Genomic DNA, 16,625 nt, shown 5'->3' with positions numbered 1-16,625 from the left:
CGGAGGGGGTAGTACGTGACTACCCCACTGGAATGCCCTTGAAAATAATGCATCAGTTTTCTTGCTGCCATGACGAGAGCTAGGATGAGTTTCTCCAACGGAAGGTAATGTATTTCGGTGTCAACCATTGCTTTGCTCACATAATAGACTGGCCACTGCTCCCCAAGTTCTTCCTTTATCAGTACGGCGTTATTGGCCCGATTGGAAACTGCTAGATATAAAATGAGCGGATCACCTGCCGAAGGAGTTGTCAAAAATAGAACTAATCGGAGGTAAGTCTTCAAACTGTTCAAGGCAGCTTCGCACCCGGAGGTCCTTTCGAAAGCTTTACCTTGCTAAAGGGTATGAAAGAATTGTCGGCAGCAATCTGTGGAACGACTGATGAACCTATTGAGCACAGCGGCCATCCCCATCAGCTTTTGAACCTCTTTAACTGAGCAAGGAGAGCCCAGTTCAAGGATTGCTGTGATTTGCCTCGGGTTGGCTTCGATTCCGCGGTGGTTAACAATGAAGCCAAGGAATTTGCCGGATCTGATCCCGAATACGCATTTGGAGGCGTTCAGTTTCATTTTGTACTTGCGTAGAATGCCGAATGTCTCTTCTAGATCGGCCAGGTGAGTTTGCTCTTCTTTGGACTTGACTACCATATCAGTAATGTACACTTCCATAGTTCGGCCGAGTTGTTCCTTGTACATGGCAGTGACTAGTCTTTGGTAAGTTGCCCCCGTATTCTTCAGCCCAAAAGGCATTACCTTATAGCAATAGGTCCCTCTTGGGGTGAGAAATGCAGTTTTGTCTTGGTCTTCCGGATGCATGGCAATTTGATGGTAGCCTCTGTAGGCACGAGGAAACTCATACGTTGATGATGCACCGTGGCATCTACGAGTTGGTCTATTCTGGGGAGGGGAAAAAAATCCTTAGGACAAGCTTTATTTAAGTCCGTGAAATCCACACAAACATGCCAAGTCCCATTTTTCTTCTTGATAACCACAGTATTCGACAACCATGTAGGATAGGTAACTTACTGGATTGCCCCAGCATCAAGTAACCAGTCAACTTCTTCAACAACAGCAGCAGTGTGTTCTGCGGCCGACCGCCGACTTTTCTAAATAATCAGCTTGCATTTAGGGTCAACGTTTAAACGGTGCTGAGAAATAGACGGATCCACACCCGGCATCTCATATGGTGTCCATGTAAATACATCAAGGTTGCTGAGCAAAAAGGAAATTAGCTGCTGTCTGTCGGCTTCATTCAGAGAGGCGCCGACCATGAAGAACCTGTCTAGATTCCCGTCAATTTCAACTCGATCCAAGGCTTCCGTGGCCTTTTCACTTAGGAGCCGCCCAACATCGTCAAGGCTCTCTCGATCCAGCACCTCAATAGAATTCACTTCCAACTCTTTTGGTGTCTTTGCGACAAGGAGATAACATGCTTGTGCCGATTTCTAGGAACCACGGATTTGTTCAATACTGCATTCTGTCGGGAAGCGGAGTGTAGACACCCCATTTTTGACCATCCTCAAGACTTGGACGTCACCGTTTGAACACTAGGTGATCATCCATGTTCGTGTTCGTCTTGAGTTCTCGGAGGTTTTGGTCGCGCGCCTTGCCTCAAGACCTCTCGACTTGTTTGTTTTGTGCTTAGTTGTACACCAAACACTTGTGTTTATGCTTCTGAGGGCAGGGAATGGCTTGTTGGCCATCCCCACACCTCACCGGCCTTGGCTTGAGGCCAGCGGCCCTGTTTTCTTGCTACCGGCCAAATATTTTGGTCGGTCAGCAATGTTTTTGGTCGGCCGGCCATTTTTGTTGGTCAATTGGCCATATTTTCTAGCCGACCCCTATTCATCTGCTTTATGCAGATATTTAGTGCCAGCTAGCAAAGCTGGCACGCACAATTCACCCCTTCCATACACGTGTATGGAGGGATTTGTCTCTTGCTTAGCTTGTTTTGGAAGCTTGGCAAGATTGGAATTCTATAAAGAGGGAGCTTCTCCTCCCTCCTCAAGGGTTCCAGAGGTTTGAAATTAGGGTTAGAAATAGTTGTATCTATCTATCTCTATATCCCCCTCTCTTTACATATTTGTGTGTGTATAAGGTTGTTTTGTTCATACTTTTGCACACAAACAACTAGCATTACACCATCCTCTTGGAGCTGAGGTCCTTAGAGGTTGATTTTGGTGTTCTTGGGTTGCTTTGGACTCAAAAAACCTGCTGGACCATTGTTCTTGAAGAAAGTCTACAAGGGTGAGAAACTTATCCTTTTATTCCCCATTTTTGCACAAGCTTTTAGCCTACCTTGCATCTATTTTTAAGCTTACTGTATAACTGATAAAAGTTTTGATTTTGTGTTCTTTAGAACTTTGCTTAAGGTCACTTTGAGGTTTGGGGTTGTCTCCCCCCTCTAAGGCCTTGTTAGGCCTTGTTTTAGGCCATACCTTTTGGCCATTGTTCTTAGCTTTGCATGACCTCTCTACCACTGAACTCCAGAGGATTTTTAGTGGAGGAGAGGCAATTTTGACGTCCTAAATGGGAGAGGGTTATCCCCTCTCCATTTGTCTTTAATGCTAACATAAGTGGCTTGTGTTGTAGCATGTGTGCATAGATTTATTTGGCTTTATTTTAGAGGGTATTAGGTGTTATTTTGCCATGATATACCTCTGTCCAAAGTTCGTTTAGACATGCCATGCATGCTTTGTACACTTGTCTTGTAATTCCATGAAATTGCCCTAATATGCTGTGTGCTTTGAGCTTTGTTTCTAGCATGATTTTGGCTTGACTCCATGAAGTTTTTATGCATGTTTTGGCATGCTTTAGGTTTGATTTTGGTTGTTTGGGTCATCCATGACTTGCTTTGTATAGCTATCATGCAACCTAGCTTGTATGCTTTGAGTGTTGGCTCCTCTACAATACTCTATTTGCATCATTTCAGTGGTTTGGCACCATCAGTTATGATATTTCAGTCCTTGTTTCATGCTCACATGCTTGCATCTTCTCACTCCTTTAATGCTTTAAAAGGTTGGTGTTTTATGCACCATGATTGAGTCATTGTGCATGCCTATATGCTTAGGCCATTTGGATGCCATCTAAGTATGTTTTTGGCCTAGTCTCGACCTACATTGGGACTGTTTTGAGTCCCTTTCACCCTTTGGGACTTGCTTTGTATGGCCGTGGTTTGAGCTCCTTTGTCAAGCCTTAGGCCTTAGACCTTCTTGCATGCTTTGCTTGCCTTATTTGGTTGATTTGGCATCATCCCTTACATGTTTTTTAGAGCTTAGCATGTTGATCTTATGTCCATGTTTGTCCCTTTTAAGTATGCTTAAAAGTTGCCCCTGTGATGTTCAAATGTTAGGCTAATTACCATGCATGTTTGTATGTGGCCTTGTCCCTTGTCCCTTAGCATTTTGGCCACTGATTTTGGCATGCTTGAGAGCTACCCATGTTAGTGTAAGTCCGTCTCACCATGTTGTTGCATGTTTGCTTCATTTTGCATGTTGTTGCATGCTATACATGTCCACATGTTTAGGTTGTCTGCCTATTGCATATTGCATGTTAACATGCTCATGTTGCATTAGATTTGTTGCATACTTGAGTTATTTACATGCTTGCTTACTTGCCTAGGTTGCATTGCATTGTGTGTGCATCCCTTGCCTCTTGATCAATCGTGATAGAGGTTGAGGCCCTTTATGTGTTTTGTGCATTTCATTCCACATCGAGTTGCACACTTGGCTTCTTTGGCCATCATGCATTGAAATGCATGATTGATGGTCCGAGGGTCGAGGACTATACTCCCTTGAGTCTTAAACATGATAGGGAGGGTGGTTATGCATACATTGCTTTGAAAATGCATTGCCATGCTCTGTTTGCCCTCTGCTACAGCAAAATAGGATTCTGCAGAAAGAGATGGTCTGTCGGCCATCTTTAGTGCCGGTCGGCCATGTATTGTTGGCCGAGAGCTCCACTTATGGCCGATGACCATTTTCCAATGGCCGGTGGCCTTTCCTTTTGGCCGGTGACCTTCCACAATGCTTAGAAGGTGGTTCAGAAGTGTCCTTGGGACTTGTGCAGTTCTCAGAGGTGCAGAACAGTGTAAACAGAGGCAACAGTGGCATGGCGACGGGTTTCCGTGCAAGGCAAATCGAGCATACATCATCCAAGCATTCCGAGATGGGGCTGCAGCGGCCTCCCTTTGTAACTAATTTGTTAATTAATTTAGGATTTTGTAATATTTAATTAGCTAGAGTAGTTAATTATTTATTTGTTTTATATTATTTATTCGGACCCTCTGCAAGAGGGCAATGTTGTAATAAGTGTGTGTGCGTGTGATGTATGTCTTTCAACCCCATGTCTTTCTCCCTTTTATTTACTAGCTTATGATGGTTAATTTAGGGCATGTTTTAATTAGCATACTTATGTTCGCATGTTTGCATTCATTCATCTGTCTTGCATGCACCAAGCTCGGCGCATCAAACTAATTGCATAGCATTTTAATTCCGAGTTGAATACATGTTAAGTGTTGCATTTCACATGCCATTGTAGAATAGCCAAGCCTATTTTAGTTGTATTTTGTATGTGTTGTATTAGCCATCTTAACATGAACTAGGATCATGCATGATTCCTAACTAGTTCATTGTTTTGGCTCCGAGTACTAGGTAAGGTTTTTATGCTTTAGCATCTTGCATGCGTGTGAGTGTTAACATGACAACATGCTTGCCATGAGGCTAATTGCTTATGTGATATAACTGCTTGGATGCCCGTGGGTGAAGGTTGGATTACTTGAATTGGAATAATTCATTGAAATCTGTGTTTTAGCCTACTTGCGAGGAGCAAATTTCAAACCATTTCTAAACGAAACGGATATGCGATGCTTTGTTCCAAATTAGGCGATTTGGTCTATACTTGTGTGTTGTGTGTATCACATAGTAAATTCTAACTAATTAACCGGAATAAGAGCACATATGTTTTCAGAACAAAATATCATGCTTAGTATAGGCCGATCTTCGGATCGGGCGAGTGAGCGTGCTCATAGCTGACCTTCCCCAATTGTACCCAAGTTCCCAAGCTGAGGCAACTTTGGTAATGACGGACACGTGGCCTTAGGCAACGAGTCAGGGTTTCCTAAATTCCCCCAAAACAAAATATTTAGGTGGCGACTCTGTATCTGGCAAAGTAGTCCATGTTTGGCACTTCTTTCTAAAAATCTGTTTTCCAAAACGATTTGCCGGACTTGGACTCTTTGATGATTCATCGGTCTTGCATTGCACTCTGCGAGATTAGATACAGGACCATGACATTGAGTCCGAACTGTAGTAAGCCCAATGAACAAAACGAGATTCCCTCCCGGGACGTTCGAGGCACGTCTACACGAAGCAGTTGATGATAGGTGCTTGGCACGGCCGTCATGGTATGCAACCAAGTTTGCCCCATGATGAGATTATATGGCGAAGGAAGCTTGACAATCAAGAATTCCACATCCACTGATCGGGAGCCCGCATGAACTGGTATTGTGATTTTTCCCAACGGGTATTCCGGATTAGCGTTGAAGCTGAATAATGGATAATGAGCCGGGGACAGGTCCAACTTAGTGAAGCCAAGTTGACGACCGTCTTGTAATACATAACTTTCGAAGTGCTCCCTTGATCAATGAGAACACGCTCAACGGTGAATTCATTTACGTGTAACTTGATGACCAAGGGATCAGTGTGGGGAAGTGTTACGCCGGCCAAATCTGAATCATCAAAAGCAATACTCACAGCTTCATGGGGCCGTTTTGCCGGAGTGATTTGCTTTTGGGGGTTAGGATGCGACTGAAATGTATGTACAGCGGAGCCCATCGGCTAGCTGTATATCATGTGGATTACGCCGAGCGGAGGTGAATCCTGCCGTAAAGCGACTGTTTTGGTTGAGTTGTTCTTTCAGACGTGTTGATGAAGCTGAACGTCTTGTACCAACTCCTCAAGGTGATCTTTCAAAGCGTAGCAACTGTCGGTATCATGACCGTGATCTTTGCGATATTCGCATTGCCTATCCCGTCTCCTCGTGTCGGGAGGTCCCACCATCTTGGGCGACCATTTTAAGAACGATAGATGTTGAACTTTAGTCATAACCGTGCTGATCGACTCCAACAACTCCTTATATTTTTTGTTCGTGCGCCTGGTGTGTCTGCTATCCACTTGAAGTTGTTCACTTGCCCGTTGTGGACAGTAGTCATTTGATCGGCGTGAATCTCGTCTTCTATCTCGTTTTGTCCAATTCGGTGGTTTAAGGCTCCGCGAGGGTACAGGATTTATCGGCTGAACGATCTCAGATGTGGCCGTCTTGTTGGCCTTATACCCAGTTTTAACCCGCAAGGTGTCATCCTCTACTTTGCAGTATTCCTCGACTTTTTTCATTAGCGGCCAGACCGTTTTAGGGGGCCTTCTGGTTAAGGAGCTGCGGAGGGTACCATCAGGGTGCAACCCCATTTTAAAGGTAGTAATGGCCATGGAGTCATTGCATGTATCATCCACGAGATTAAAGCATTCCCAATAGCGCGCCGCATAAGCACGTAGGGTTTCCCTTAGTTGAATTTGCATTTCCCAAAGAGAGTCAGCCTGCTTTGGCTGGACCTCATTAGTGATGAACCTTACCCTGAAGGATTTTTGGAGTTGATGGAAGCTCTTGATCGATGCCGGTTCCAATTTATAATGCCATCTGACGGCCAATGTTCCCAAACTGCTGGGAAATATTCAGCACATGAAGGACTCGTCGTCTGCATGTAGTGTCATGGCTTGCTTGTAATGACGGATGTGATCGGTGGGATCTGATTTTCCATCGTAGAGGGTGAGCAACGGAGCTTTGAACTTTTTGAGCAGTACCGCCCTTGTGATCCATCGCACAAAGGGGTTATGTTGATCTTCTTCGTCTGAGTCATTTCGTCTTCGTTTAGTCCTTGCACGCGGACTCCATTCGGAAGAACTGGAGACAGCGACTCGTCCCTTCTTTTGAACTCTGGGGACGACGAGTTAGAATCACTGCTAATGTCTTATCTCCGAATTCGAGGTCGTCGACCATCCTTTCTCAGAGGCCCTTCTGGATCTTGGCGCACAACCTGTTTGGATTTTGCCACCTCCAAAGCCAAATCATGTCGAAGGCATTCGTTCTCCACCATCATGTTTTCCAACCTCTGTTCGCTTTGCTTCGTCTGATTCATAATTGCTCGCATTGTCTCATGTGCTGATGTCGAGGGTGAGGTCTGGGTAGCTGAATCAAAGTTCAAGGCTCTTCGTGCGTTAATCTTTTCTGGTCCGAATAGGTTGCTTGGAGTGGTATCAACTCGTGGTGTAAGGTCGTCAGTGATCACCGGAGGATCTCCCATCATGCCCGCCATGAAAGTGCTGAAGTATTCCCACAGACGGCGCCAATTGTGGAGAAGTGGTTCAAAAATACTCCATTGATCTTCTAAGATGCTCGTGATCCTCAGCTAGTCACCTGAAATAAATGAACACTCTGGTCGGGGGTGCCGGAATTAGCACTCCGATGGATAAGTCAGTATCTGCTCTCTTGGTTGATTATATCTCAAGTTATACTTACTTGTTCTCACATGCCTTTCTTTGACTGATGATCCTCTATTTATATTATTCCCCTTGGGCCTTAGGGTCGAGCCCACCCTTGATCCATTGCATGTACATCTATTCGGCTTTTATTCTACTGGTTGGAATGCTGATTATTTTATTCAGTTCTTCGATCGACTAGGATCAATGCCGAATAAAAGTTATGTCCCTAACTGATCTCATATCTACATCCAGCCCTATTGACCTCGATTTATTCGGCTCCCACAGAGGAGAAGGTCATTAATTGAGCATCGCTGCTTACTCGATCAAAGATTGGCCTCTACTAAACCATGACATGAATTTTATTTGCTTTATATGTTCATATTTAGGTTATTTAATAAATGCTAAAATTACTATGTCAAGCAAACAAGTATAGATTGGGTCATTTATTTTGGAACAATTTGATTTCATGTATTTTTGAAAGCATTTTAAACAACTCGATGGAAACATGAGTATGAGACATGAAAATCAATTTTGTTCCAAATTGAGCAACATAACCTCCATCGACAAGCATTCATAGAGATATATCAAATAAACACATAGTCGCATGGCAGGATGCTAAACATAGTAAGAAAAACACACACAAACGGGATGCTAAAACATAAAAGTTTGCATATTTACTGGTGTCCCGCAAATAGGTACAAAACAAAGTTTTTAAAACATACATGATCCTATATACAAGATTCTAATGCAATTCATTCACGATATGCAACTAGTGATTCGGCTTCTAAAACATGACACGTGATTCATATCAAGAACATGAAGTTGCGTGCAAAATTATGTAATAATCGATTAAACTCACAAATGCAAATTTAGCCAAATCAAGATGCATGAAACTTAGTTATAAAGCATAGATATGATGACAAACATAATACACTACGTATGTACAGAAAAGGAAAGCGAGTAAAAGCGTGAGATAGAAAGAAGCGATGTGAGGAATTATTACAACATTTAAATATTAAAAATCCAAATAGGGAGAGGAAAGAAAATATTACAACAGGATATATCCTCATAGATCTCTTTTAAATTGAAAGAAAAACAGGAAAAACAGAAGCTTCAAGGGGGTCTTGAAGACCATCGGAGACTGTTCTACTCAAAACTGGGATGCTGTTGGGTTCTCTCCAGGAGAGGTTAGCCAGCCGACCAATCAGGCCAGACCAAAACTCTATTTTCTATTTTTCAAGCACCAAAAACAGAAACAAGTAGGGAATATGTGGGTGGCTTACCTAACCACGCCTAGTTAGAGTATAGCAAGTTTACAGTATGAAATGAAATGAAAGCAAAAAACTCAAAATAAGAAAGAAAGTAAAAGAGAATAAAAGTGTGCAAAATTCACTTTCTAAGGAAAGGATTTGATTTCCAAACTTTGTTTTGATCACCCTCAAGTTTAGGAAGTGTATTTTTTAGTTCTTGGTTTGAAAATTCAAAATTCTTGTGTGAATGGTATTTTTGGGTGTTTAACAGAGTGTATAGGGAACTCTCTATTTTCCTCTATTTCAATAACACCCACTCCCTTTGATCAGGACTACTAAGGCTTGGCTATATCAGAGTTTTTAGGGTGGTTTTGGTGTCTCGAGGATGGAATATCAGTGTATGGTAGTGTATATTTGAAAATGGGAGTTTTTGCTTCAAAGCTTAAACTTCTCTCATTTTCTCTCTAGCTTTCCTTTTCAAAAATTAATCCTCTCCTAACAATCTGATCACCTTTATATAGGCAATACAAGAATGCTTAGTGGAGAAGGTGGTAGGGGACAAGGTTGAAAACAAAGGCCATAAAATAAGAAACGCCAAGGACTTTGTTGAAGGGCCCAACTCTCTTCTTAATAAGAGATGAGTAGATACACACTCTGTAAGTCTCAAACAAGCACGAGATAGAACAAGGTGGAAGGCAAGGATGATGGAGTGACAATGATGGTTGCATTGGATGCTCCTTTTGGGGTAAGAGACAAATGCTCTTTTGACATTAGAGGCCAAAGGAAGATAATGGAGGGTGAGGAGGTGTGTATCTCATGCATGACTGTATCAAGAAATATTTGAAATAGCATGTTCCACACACTTCTAGCAAGAATTTTACCGAAACTGCTCTGTTTCTTGGAAAACTAGCCAGCCGAGCAATTTTTTGGCTGGACGACCAAATCTTGGCTTGGCGGGCCAAAACCTTGGCTGGCCGGCCAATTATTTGGCCTGCTGGCTAAAAAGTTGGTCGATCAGCCAATAAATTGGCCAGCTGGCCAAAACAATGGCCAAGGCCTGACTGATTTGCTTGAAATAGGATTTTTTGATAGAACTCATACTTTCCTCCTATTTCCATGCTATTCTTTGCTTTATTTCTTGTGAAAATGTTTCATTTTGAATTTTAAAAGTGAGCCTTGAAACATTGCGGAAATATTCATAACGAAGTGTGGAAAGAAGGTTCCAAAAGAGAGTTTTGGACAGGTCTTGAACACTTGGCCAAAATAGGCTTAGGGTTGAAAATTCAGCAAAAACTTTCATCTTTCTTACTGAGAATATTGTGAAAAACACATTCTTGTTTTGATTATAGGGAAATCAAAAGAAAGCACTCAAGTCGTAGGGCCAGTCAAAATAAGGTGTCTACAATAGTGGAGTCAAATAAGAATGTCTTAGGTCTAGGTTTTGTATGAAAAAATAATTGGTTGCCCCTACCTAGAGCTGAGTAAAACTTGTGTTGGAAGCTTGCTCTTGAAAGAATTATCCAAATTTGTCCCAACTTTGTTTGTATACAGTAGTACAGAAGTGTTAGTTTTGATGCTTCTTTACTTAAGTAAAAATTCATTCGCAACTTTGAAAATCCTGCAATTTTGAGAAGAAAAAACTAACCATGTTTAAAAATTAGATAGTTGAACATAATTTCCACTAAGTAATGCCACTTGGCACAAAGTGTTTTGCAACAACTTTGCTAAGTCCGTTTGGTTGCAATCCAAAACTAATTCTGAAAGTTAACTAGCTTAACTTTGCGAAGTCCGTTTGGTCGATCTAAAGCTAAATTTTGAAGGTTACCTGTAACCTTGCTAATTTTCGTTCGGTTATATCAAAGCTATTTAAGAAAGTTAATCCGTAACTTTGCTAAAATGTGTTCATTTCCAATGAAACTTATTTCGAGAGTTACTTGTAACTCTGCTTAGTTCAATCAATATTTAGTTTGAACCATGCCCTCAGTACTTAGGTACAAATCTTTACATATTATTTCACCTGGCAATAAGTTTTGACCCTAAGGCTTTATTGGCCGAGCCAAAAAGTTTTAAGACCTCAAATGTTGGAAACCAAAATTTGAGGAAGCAAAAAGACATTTTTCATTAATCAAAAGAAAAATGCCATTACATTTGAGAAGGACTAGGGGTCTATACTACTGGTAGAACTTCTTCAGATATGTCACATTCCAGGGCCGAGAAACGGCTTTGTCCTTGAGGTTTTCCAGATAGTGTGCTCCATGCCCAGCCACAACTATAACCTTGTACCTTTTCCAAGTGGGACCCAACTTTCCATCACCATGTACACTTTTGTGGTCCATGACATGCCTTAGAACTAATTCACCAGTTTGTGAACTGTCTTGGCAACACCTTGTTGAAGCTCTTAATCAGTTGTTGCTAATATGCTGCAAGTCTGATCAGTGCAGCCTCTCTTCGACCATTAACTATGTCTAGGGCCTGAGCTATGGCTTCTTCATTACTTGCACCTTCAAATAGTTCTGATCAGATGGTTGGGAGACTGATTTCCAGTGGGATAACAGCCTCCATTTCATAGATGAGGGAATAGGGAGTCTCCCCGGTTGAACACCGAGTTGTAGTCCGATAGGCCCATAACACAAGGGGTAACACTTCAACCCATTTCCCTTTAGCACTATCAAGTTGTTTCTTCTTCTCATTGATGATTGTTTTGTTTGACGACTTTGCCTGCCCATTGCTCTGTGGGTAACCCGAAGTGGAGTTCCAACATTCGATCCTGAGATCAGCACAAAACTTTCTATTTATTTATTTATTTTTTGTCAAACTGCATTCCATTGCCTACAATCAGTACCCTTGGGATATTGAAATGGACCATAACATTTCTAATGACAAACCGCTTCATGTCTGCCTCCATGATACTTGCCAATGCTTCCACTTCCGCCTATTTGGTGAAATAATTAGCCACAACAACAATGAATCTTCTATCATTTGTTAACGAAGTAAGAGCTTTGGTTGGATGGTAAATTGGAGGGGCGAACCTCTGGCATTTGTCATATTTCTGAACAAATTGTTACGCATCCATTTGCATCTGTGACCACCAGTACCCATGAGTTAAGTCATGGTGCGCCAACAATCTTCCACCAACGTGGCTTCCACAAATCCCGTCATGAATTTCATAAAGAACCTTATCGACTAGATTTAGATGCACACATAGTAGATAGGGGCGAGGTAAGAGCATCAGTATAGTTTCCTTATATCCAAAACCAAGCTTACTGGTGTCGAACTTTGTTTGCCTCCTTGTTTGGGAAGAGTGCCAGATCTTTAAAAAAAAAAAAAAGCATTGGGGCCATCCAGCTGAATCTTAAGTTTGCACAAAGGACCAAATCTAGAGAGGCAATGCTTAGTTCCAACACAAACTCAACCCAAATCTTTCTAGCATATTTTGTGTTAGTTGATGACTCAAGGCAAGCTAGAGCATCAGTATGACTGTGTTTGTCTTGATTGATTCCTTCCATCCTTATGGACTGAAATTTCTTGATCAGTTCTCTAGCCTTGTCTGCATATATGGCCATCCTTTCAATCCTTGCTTCGTATATCCCAGTAAGTTGGTTGACAACTAGTTAAGAAATTATTGAAAACCAAGAGCTCCTTTGCACTGAATTGTTCGGTGTTCCGCAATCCAGCCAGTAATGCTTCGTATTCAGCCTCGTTGTTAGAGGCTTTCCATCTAAGTTTCAGAGCTTATTCCTAGATGAATCTCTCTGGAGAGATCAGTACCACCCCTACCCCTGAACCATTGTTATTAGATGATCCGTCAATGTAGAGTTGCCAGATGTCTCAAATGAATAGTTTCCATGCTGCTGAAGCACTTTGTCCTTCTAGCTTGGTGGTGTACAGAACCAATTCCAAGCTAGTGTTCGAATGTACAATGCTCAAACCAAGGGTGAACTTTTTGATAAAATCTGCCAAGACCTGGGCCATGATTGCTATTATGGGATGATACCTAATGTCAAACTCACCAAGCTCAACTGCCCATTTAGCTATTCAACTCGAGAAATCAGCCATGCTGAAGACAAACCTAAGGGGGAACTCAGTAAGGACACTGATGGTATAGCCTTGAAAGTAGTATTAGAGTTTCCACGATGTGATGAACAGAGCATAAACCAAATTTTTCAATGGTAGATACCGAGTCTTGACATCTAAGAGAATTTTACTCAGATAGTACACAGCCTTCTATTCCTTTTTCACTTTGCGAACCAATATTGCACTCACTGCGTGACCTACGACTGCCAGATACAAGTAGAGTTATTCTCCTTGCTCTAGTATGGACAAAATAAGTGGTTAATTGAGGTACTTCTTTGGTATTGTAATGCCTTAGTGCCTTCGAGTCCCTATTCGAATGCAACTTTTTTCCTGAGGAGCTAGAAGAAGGGCTTCATTTGGTCTGATGATCTGCTGATGAACCGATTCACCGCTGCTGTCATTTCTGCCAATTTCTGAAGTTCCTTGGCCTTCTTCGATATTTTGAACATCTGTATTATTTTAATTTGATATAGATTGGCTTCAATTTCTCTTCAAGTAACCATGTAACCCCAAAACTTCCCTGATCCTACCCCAAAAGTGCAATTCAAGGCATTAAGGCGAAGTTGATAAGTCTTGAGGATGCTGAAAACTTCTCTGAGATTGGCAAGGTGGTCTATTGCAAACTGACTCTCAACCACCATATCATCTATATCTGCTTCCATAGTTCAGCCAAGTAGGTCCTTGAACATTTGAGTCATTATCAGTTGGAAAGTAACTCTGGCATTCTTAAGGCCAAACGACATTACCTTATAACAATAGGTTTTGTGGAAGGATAAAATTTTCTCCACAAGGAAAGCGATATGAGCTGCTCCTTCCTATGCTTTATAGAAAAAATACCAAGATGTCAGTGATCTCTCTCCGACCAGAGTTGGTAGGGAGAACCCTCCGACGATCAAGTTAGAATATAGTTTGGACATAATATATTTAAAAAGGAAAGACTAGTTGTATTGGTTTATTATTTTTTTCCCAGTCCCTTTTGTTATTCTCGGTCCTTCCTTTTATAGTGTCAATACCTTGCCTTTGGGCTGTTGGATGACTGTCTTGATCCAATGGTATTTTATGCCCCCAGACATTTGTCAGTCAAGTGGTCAAGTTTTCATGATTTGGCACCGTCGGAATTGTTTTATTTTGGATGGCCTAGATTAGTTCGCACACTGGCTCTCATCTGCGACTGTCAGATCTTACTCATTGGATGATCATGCTGTCAGGATATGTTGATCCTATATCCTTATCTCTGTCAATTCTAATCTCCATCGTAGGTTACAAACGGATCCAAGGGCTCTCCTTTATGTTGCGGATCTCCTTCCTGAAGGCGATTTTATTCAAACCTTCTATCACGTAACTTTATCTCTTTCATTAAGATGGACCTAACAAGGTTTTTGGCCTAGCCCTCACTTTGGAGCTGCTTCGGTTGGGTTAAATTCTTTAGGCCATAGACCCATTTCCTTGGGCTCTACGTCAATATTTTTACCCTTCACAATTGCCCCTCCTTCGGCGATCTCTTATAACGAATTGCTGAAGTTGTCGTAGCCGATTTTGGTTGGGGTCTGTGTTGACAACGTGCTTTGCGACACACGTCTATTGAGTCATCTTATATCAAATAATGGCACCCTTCATTTCCTCTTTTAATGTGACGTTTCGCTTTTGAGATATTAATTGAAGAATTTGCTGCTTTACTTTCCATCTTCCATCGCATCACATCCTCAGTCCCTATACATATTTTTTCGCTCTCCGCCTGAAGCTATCGATTCATAACTGTTGCAAGTTCCTCCTCTTTTCTTCTTGTGATTTCGCATTTCTTTGGTTTTCGCCTCCTACTATTAAGTTTTTGTTTGTCGAAATGAATCAATTAAAATCTTTCTTTGAATCCAAATAGAGTATTACTAAGTTTAGGGCTCTGTATAGTATTCCTGAAGATGTTGTTTGTCTTCCTATATCTGGTGACAGTATATCATACGGATCTAAAGAACGAATCCCTCTTCCGTTGATAAACATAGTTAAGGTGTCACGACCCAAACCCACCCCTAAAAGTTTGGTCCATGACTGGCCTGCACATAGGCCTCAAATTTGTTTTTACGAATACTTATTCACATACGGGGCCTTAAGCGGAAGCAAATATCAATATAAAGATAACATCCATTGAGCTGGTGCATACATGACGAAATGAATAAATTTAAGCATTAAATACACTTCCATATTTACATATACAATCACAAAACTTATATAGATCTCACACACACACTTATATAAGACTCCATAAATTACATAACTCCCAGTAATCAAAATTAAGGCCTCAACATGAAGGCGTACCCCAAGCGGCTTGACAAAGAGATGGACTTCAATACAATTCTAGTGTTGGTCCCTGATGGCTCACCTACATAAATATACATAAAAATGGAGTGAGCAAGGCTCAGTGAATAATAGTAGGTAATAGATTTAAATGAATAAACATGATTTACAACACATATAGGCACATAAGTCACATGTTTGATCTTGTTCTGTAAACATTTCCTTAACGGTCTTAGGCCCAATATATGCACAAAACGGCCTCAGGCCCAACATATTATACAGAACATCCTCAGGCCCACATATTATAAAGAACGGCCTTAGGCCCACATCTCGACAGCTGTCCACACATTGGAGGGTAGGTAGAACATCGACATGTACACTACCTCCCTTGGTCTCTAGCCATGAACCATAATCGATTCGAATCATATTAGAGTCGGTGAGACATCGGCATGTCATCACCTCCTTCAATATTAGAGTTGTCCACACTCCATGGCTTATAACTGAACGGCCTCGGGCCCATCACTAGCATAGCAGAACGACCTCCGGTCCATAAGGATATCATTGCTCAATAACACACATAAGTTTTCCAGTTATTCACCACAAGGAAACATAGCTTACTTATGCATAACAGAACACCATCGATAACTATTAGTAGTAAATGAAAGAGAATATTACACTACTATTACTCACAGTGATGGGCTTCCGGTAGCAATGGGACGATGTCCTCGCCTCGACCTACAACACAATGCACATAGCATAATATGAGAATAAAACCAATCTCTTTCTTATTCTTTAATCAATTAGACATGGTGGTTCTAAACTCATTAGTCTTCAATAGGTCATAATCCGTGTCTCGAAAAATAGGAAGAATCGAAAGGAAAATGGTTTAGAAGAAGAAATGGTATTAAACTGGTAGACAGAAAGTGAACAATCTTCATTAATTTAGACATATCTATTTGTGTACTTAGAATTTGGAAGTAAGACCACCACCATTAGAAACTAGACTTCCGGGGCTTGAATTTAGGCTCAAGAATCACCTAAAACGGAGTCCGGATGCAAAAGATATGCTTATTTGAAGTTGGCTGAACAGGGCTGTCCCGCACCTGCGGGAAACTTGGCCGCACTTGCGGGACCACGTGCTTTTTTAGTAGAATCTGGAAATGGATTGCTGCATGTGCGGCTCTGGATCAGTTTTGCTGTCCGAAAATGTTGTTTGCTCTAACACTTGTTCTTTCTATTTCTAAGCTTGGTTTCCAACTCTAATCACTCAGAAACATATAGAATTCCTTCCAAAACATAACAAACTAACATCATTCAAATAGAATTTCATCTCAATTACACCAATCTTGCTCAAAGTTAAAACTTCAAGTCTCATTCTTTCTATCTATTCAAACTTCCCTTACATATACCCAAATCATGTAAATTTTTCTTACACATAGGTGATTCTCACACCAAACCTTGTTATTCCATGAATCATC

General features: G+C 41.4%; 1 protein-coding gene across 1 annotated transcript; it reads right to left on the bottom strand.

Moving 5' to 3' along the window:
- Positions 1–5,914: 5,914 nt before the first annotated feature.
- LOC145799715 (uncharacterized) lies at positions 5,915–6,574 on the bottom strand. The gene has a single exon (XM_082889348.1). The coding sequence runs from the start codon at positions 6,572–6,574 to the stop codon at positions 5,915–5,917; it is 660 nt and encodes a 219-aa protein (XP_082745474.1).
- Between the last annotated feature and the right edge of the window lie 10,051 nt (positions 6,575–16,625).

The sequence above is a fragment of the Camellia sinensis genome, chromosome 9 (assembly GCF_055761805.1).
Source record: "Camellia sinensis isolate YWXY chromosome 9, ASM5576180v1, whole genome shotgun sequence".
In the NCBI taxonomy this organism is placed as follows: domain Eukaryota; kingdom Viridiplantae; phylum Streptophyta; class Magnoliopsida; order Ericales; family Theaceae; genus Camellia; species Camellia sinensis.
This window is presented reverse-complemented; position numbering and strand designations above follow the sequence as displayed.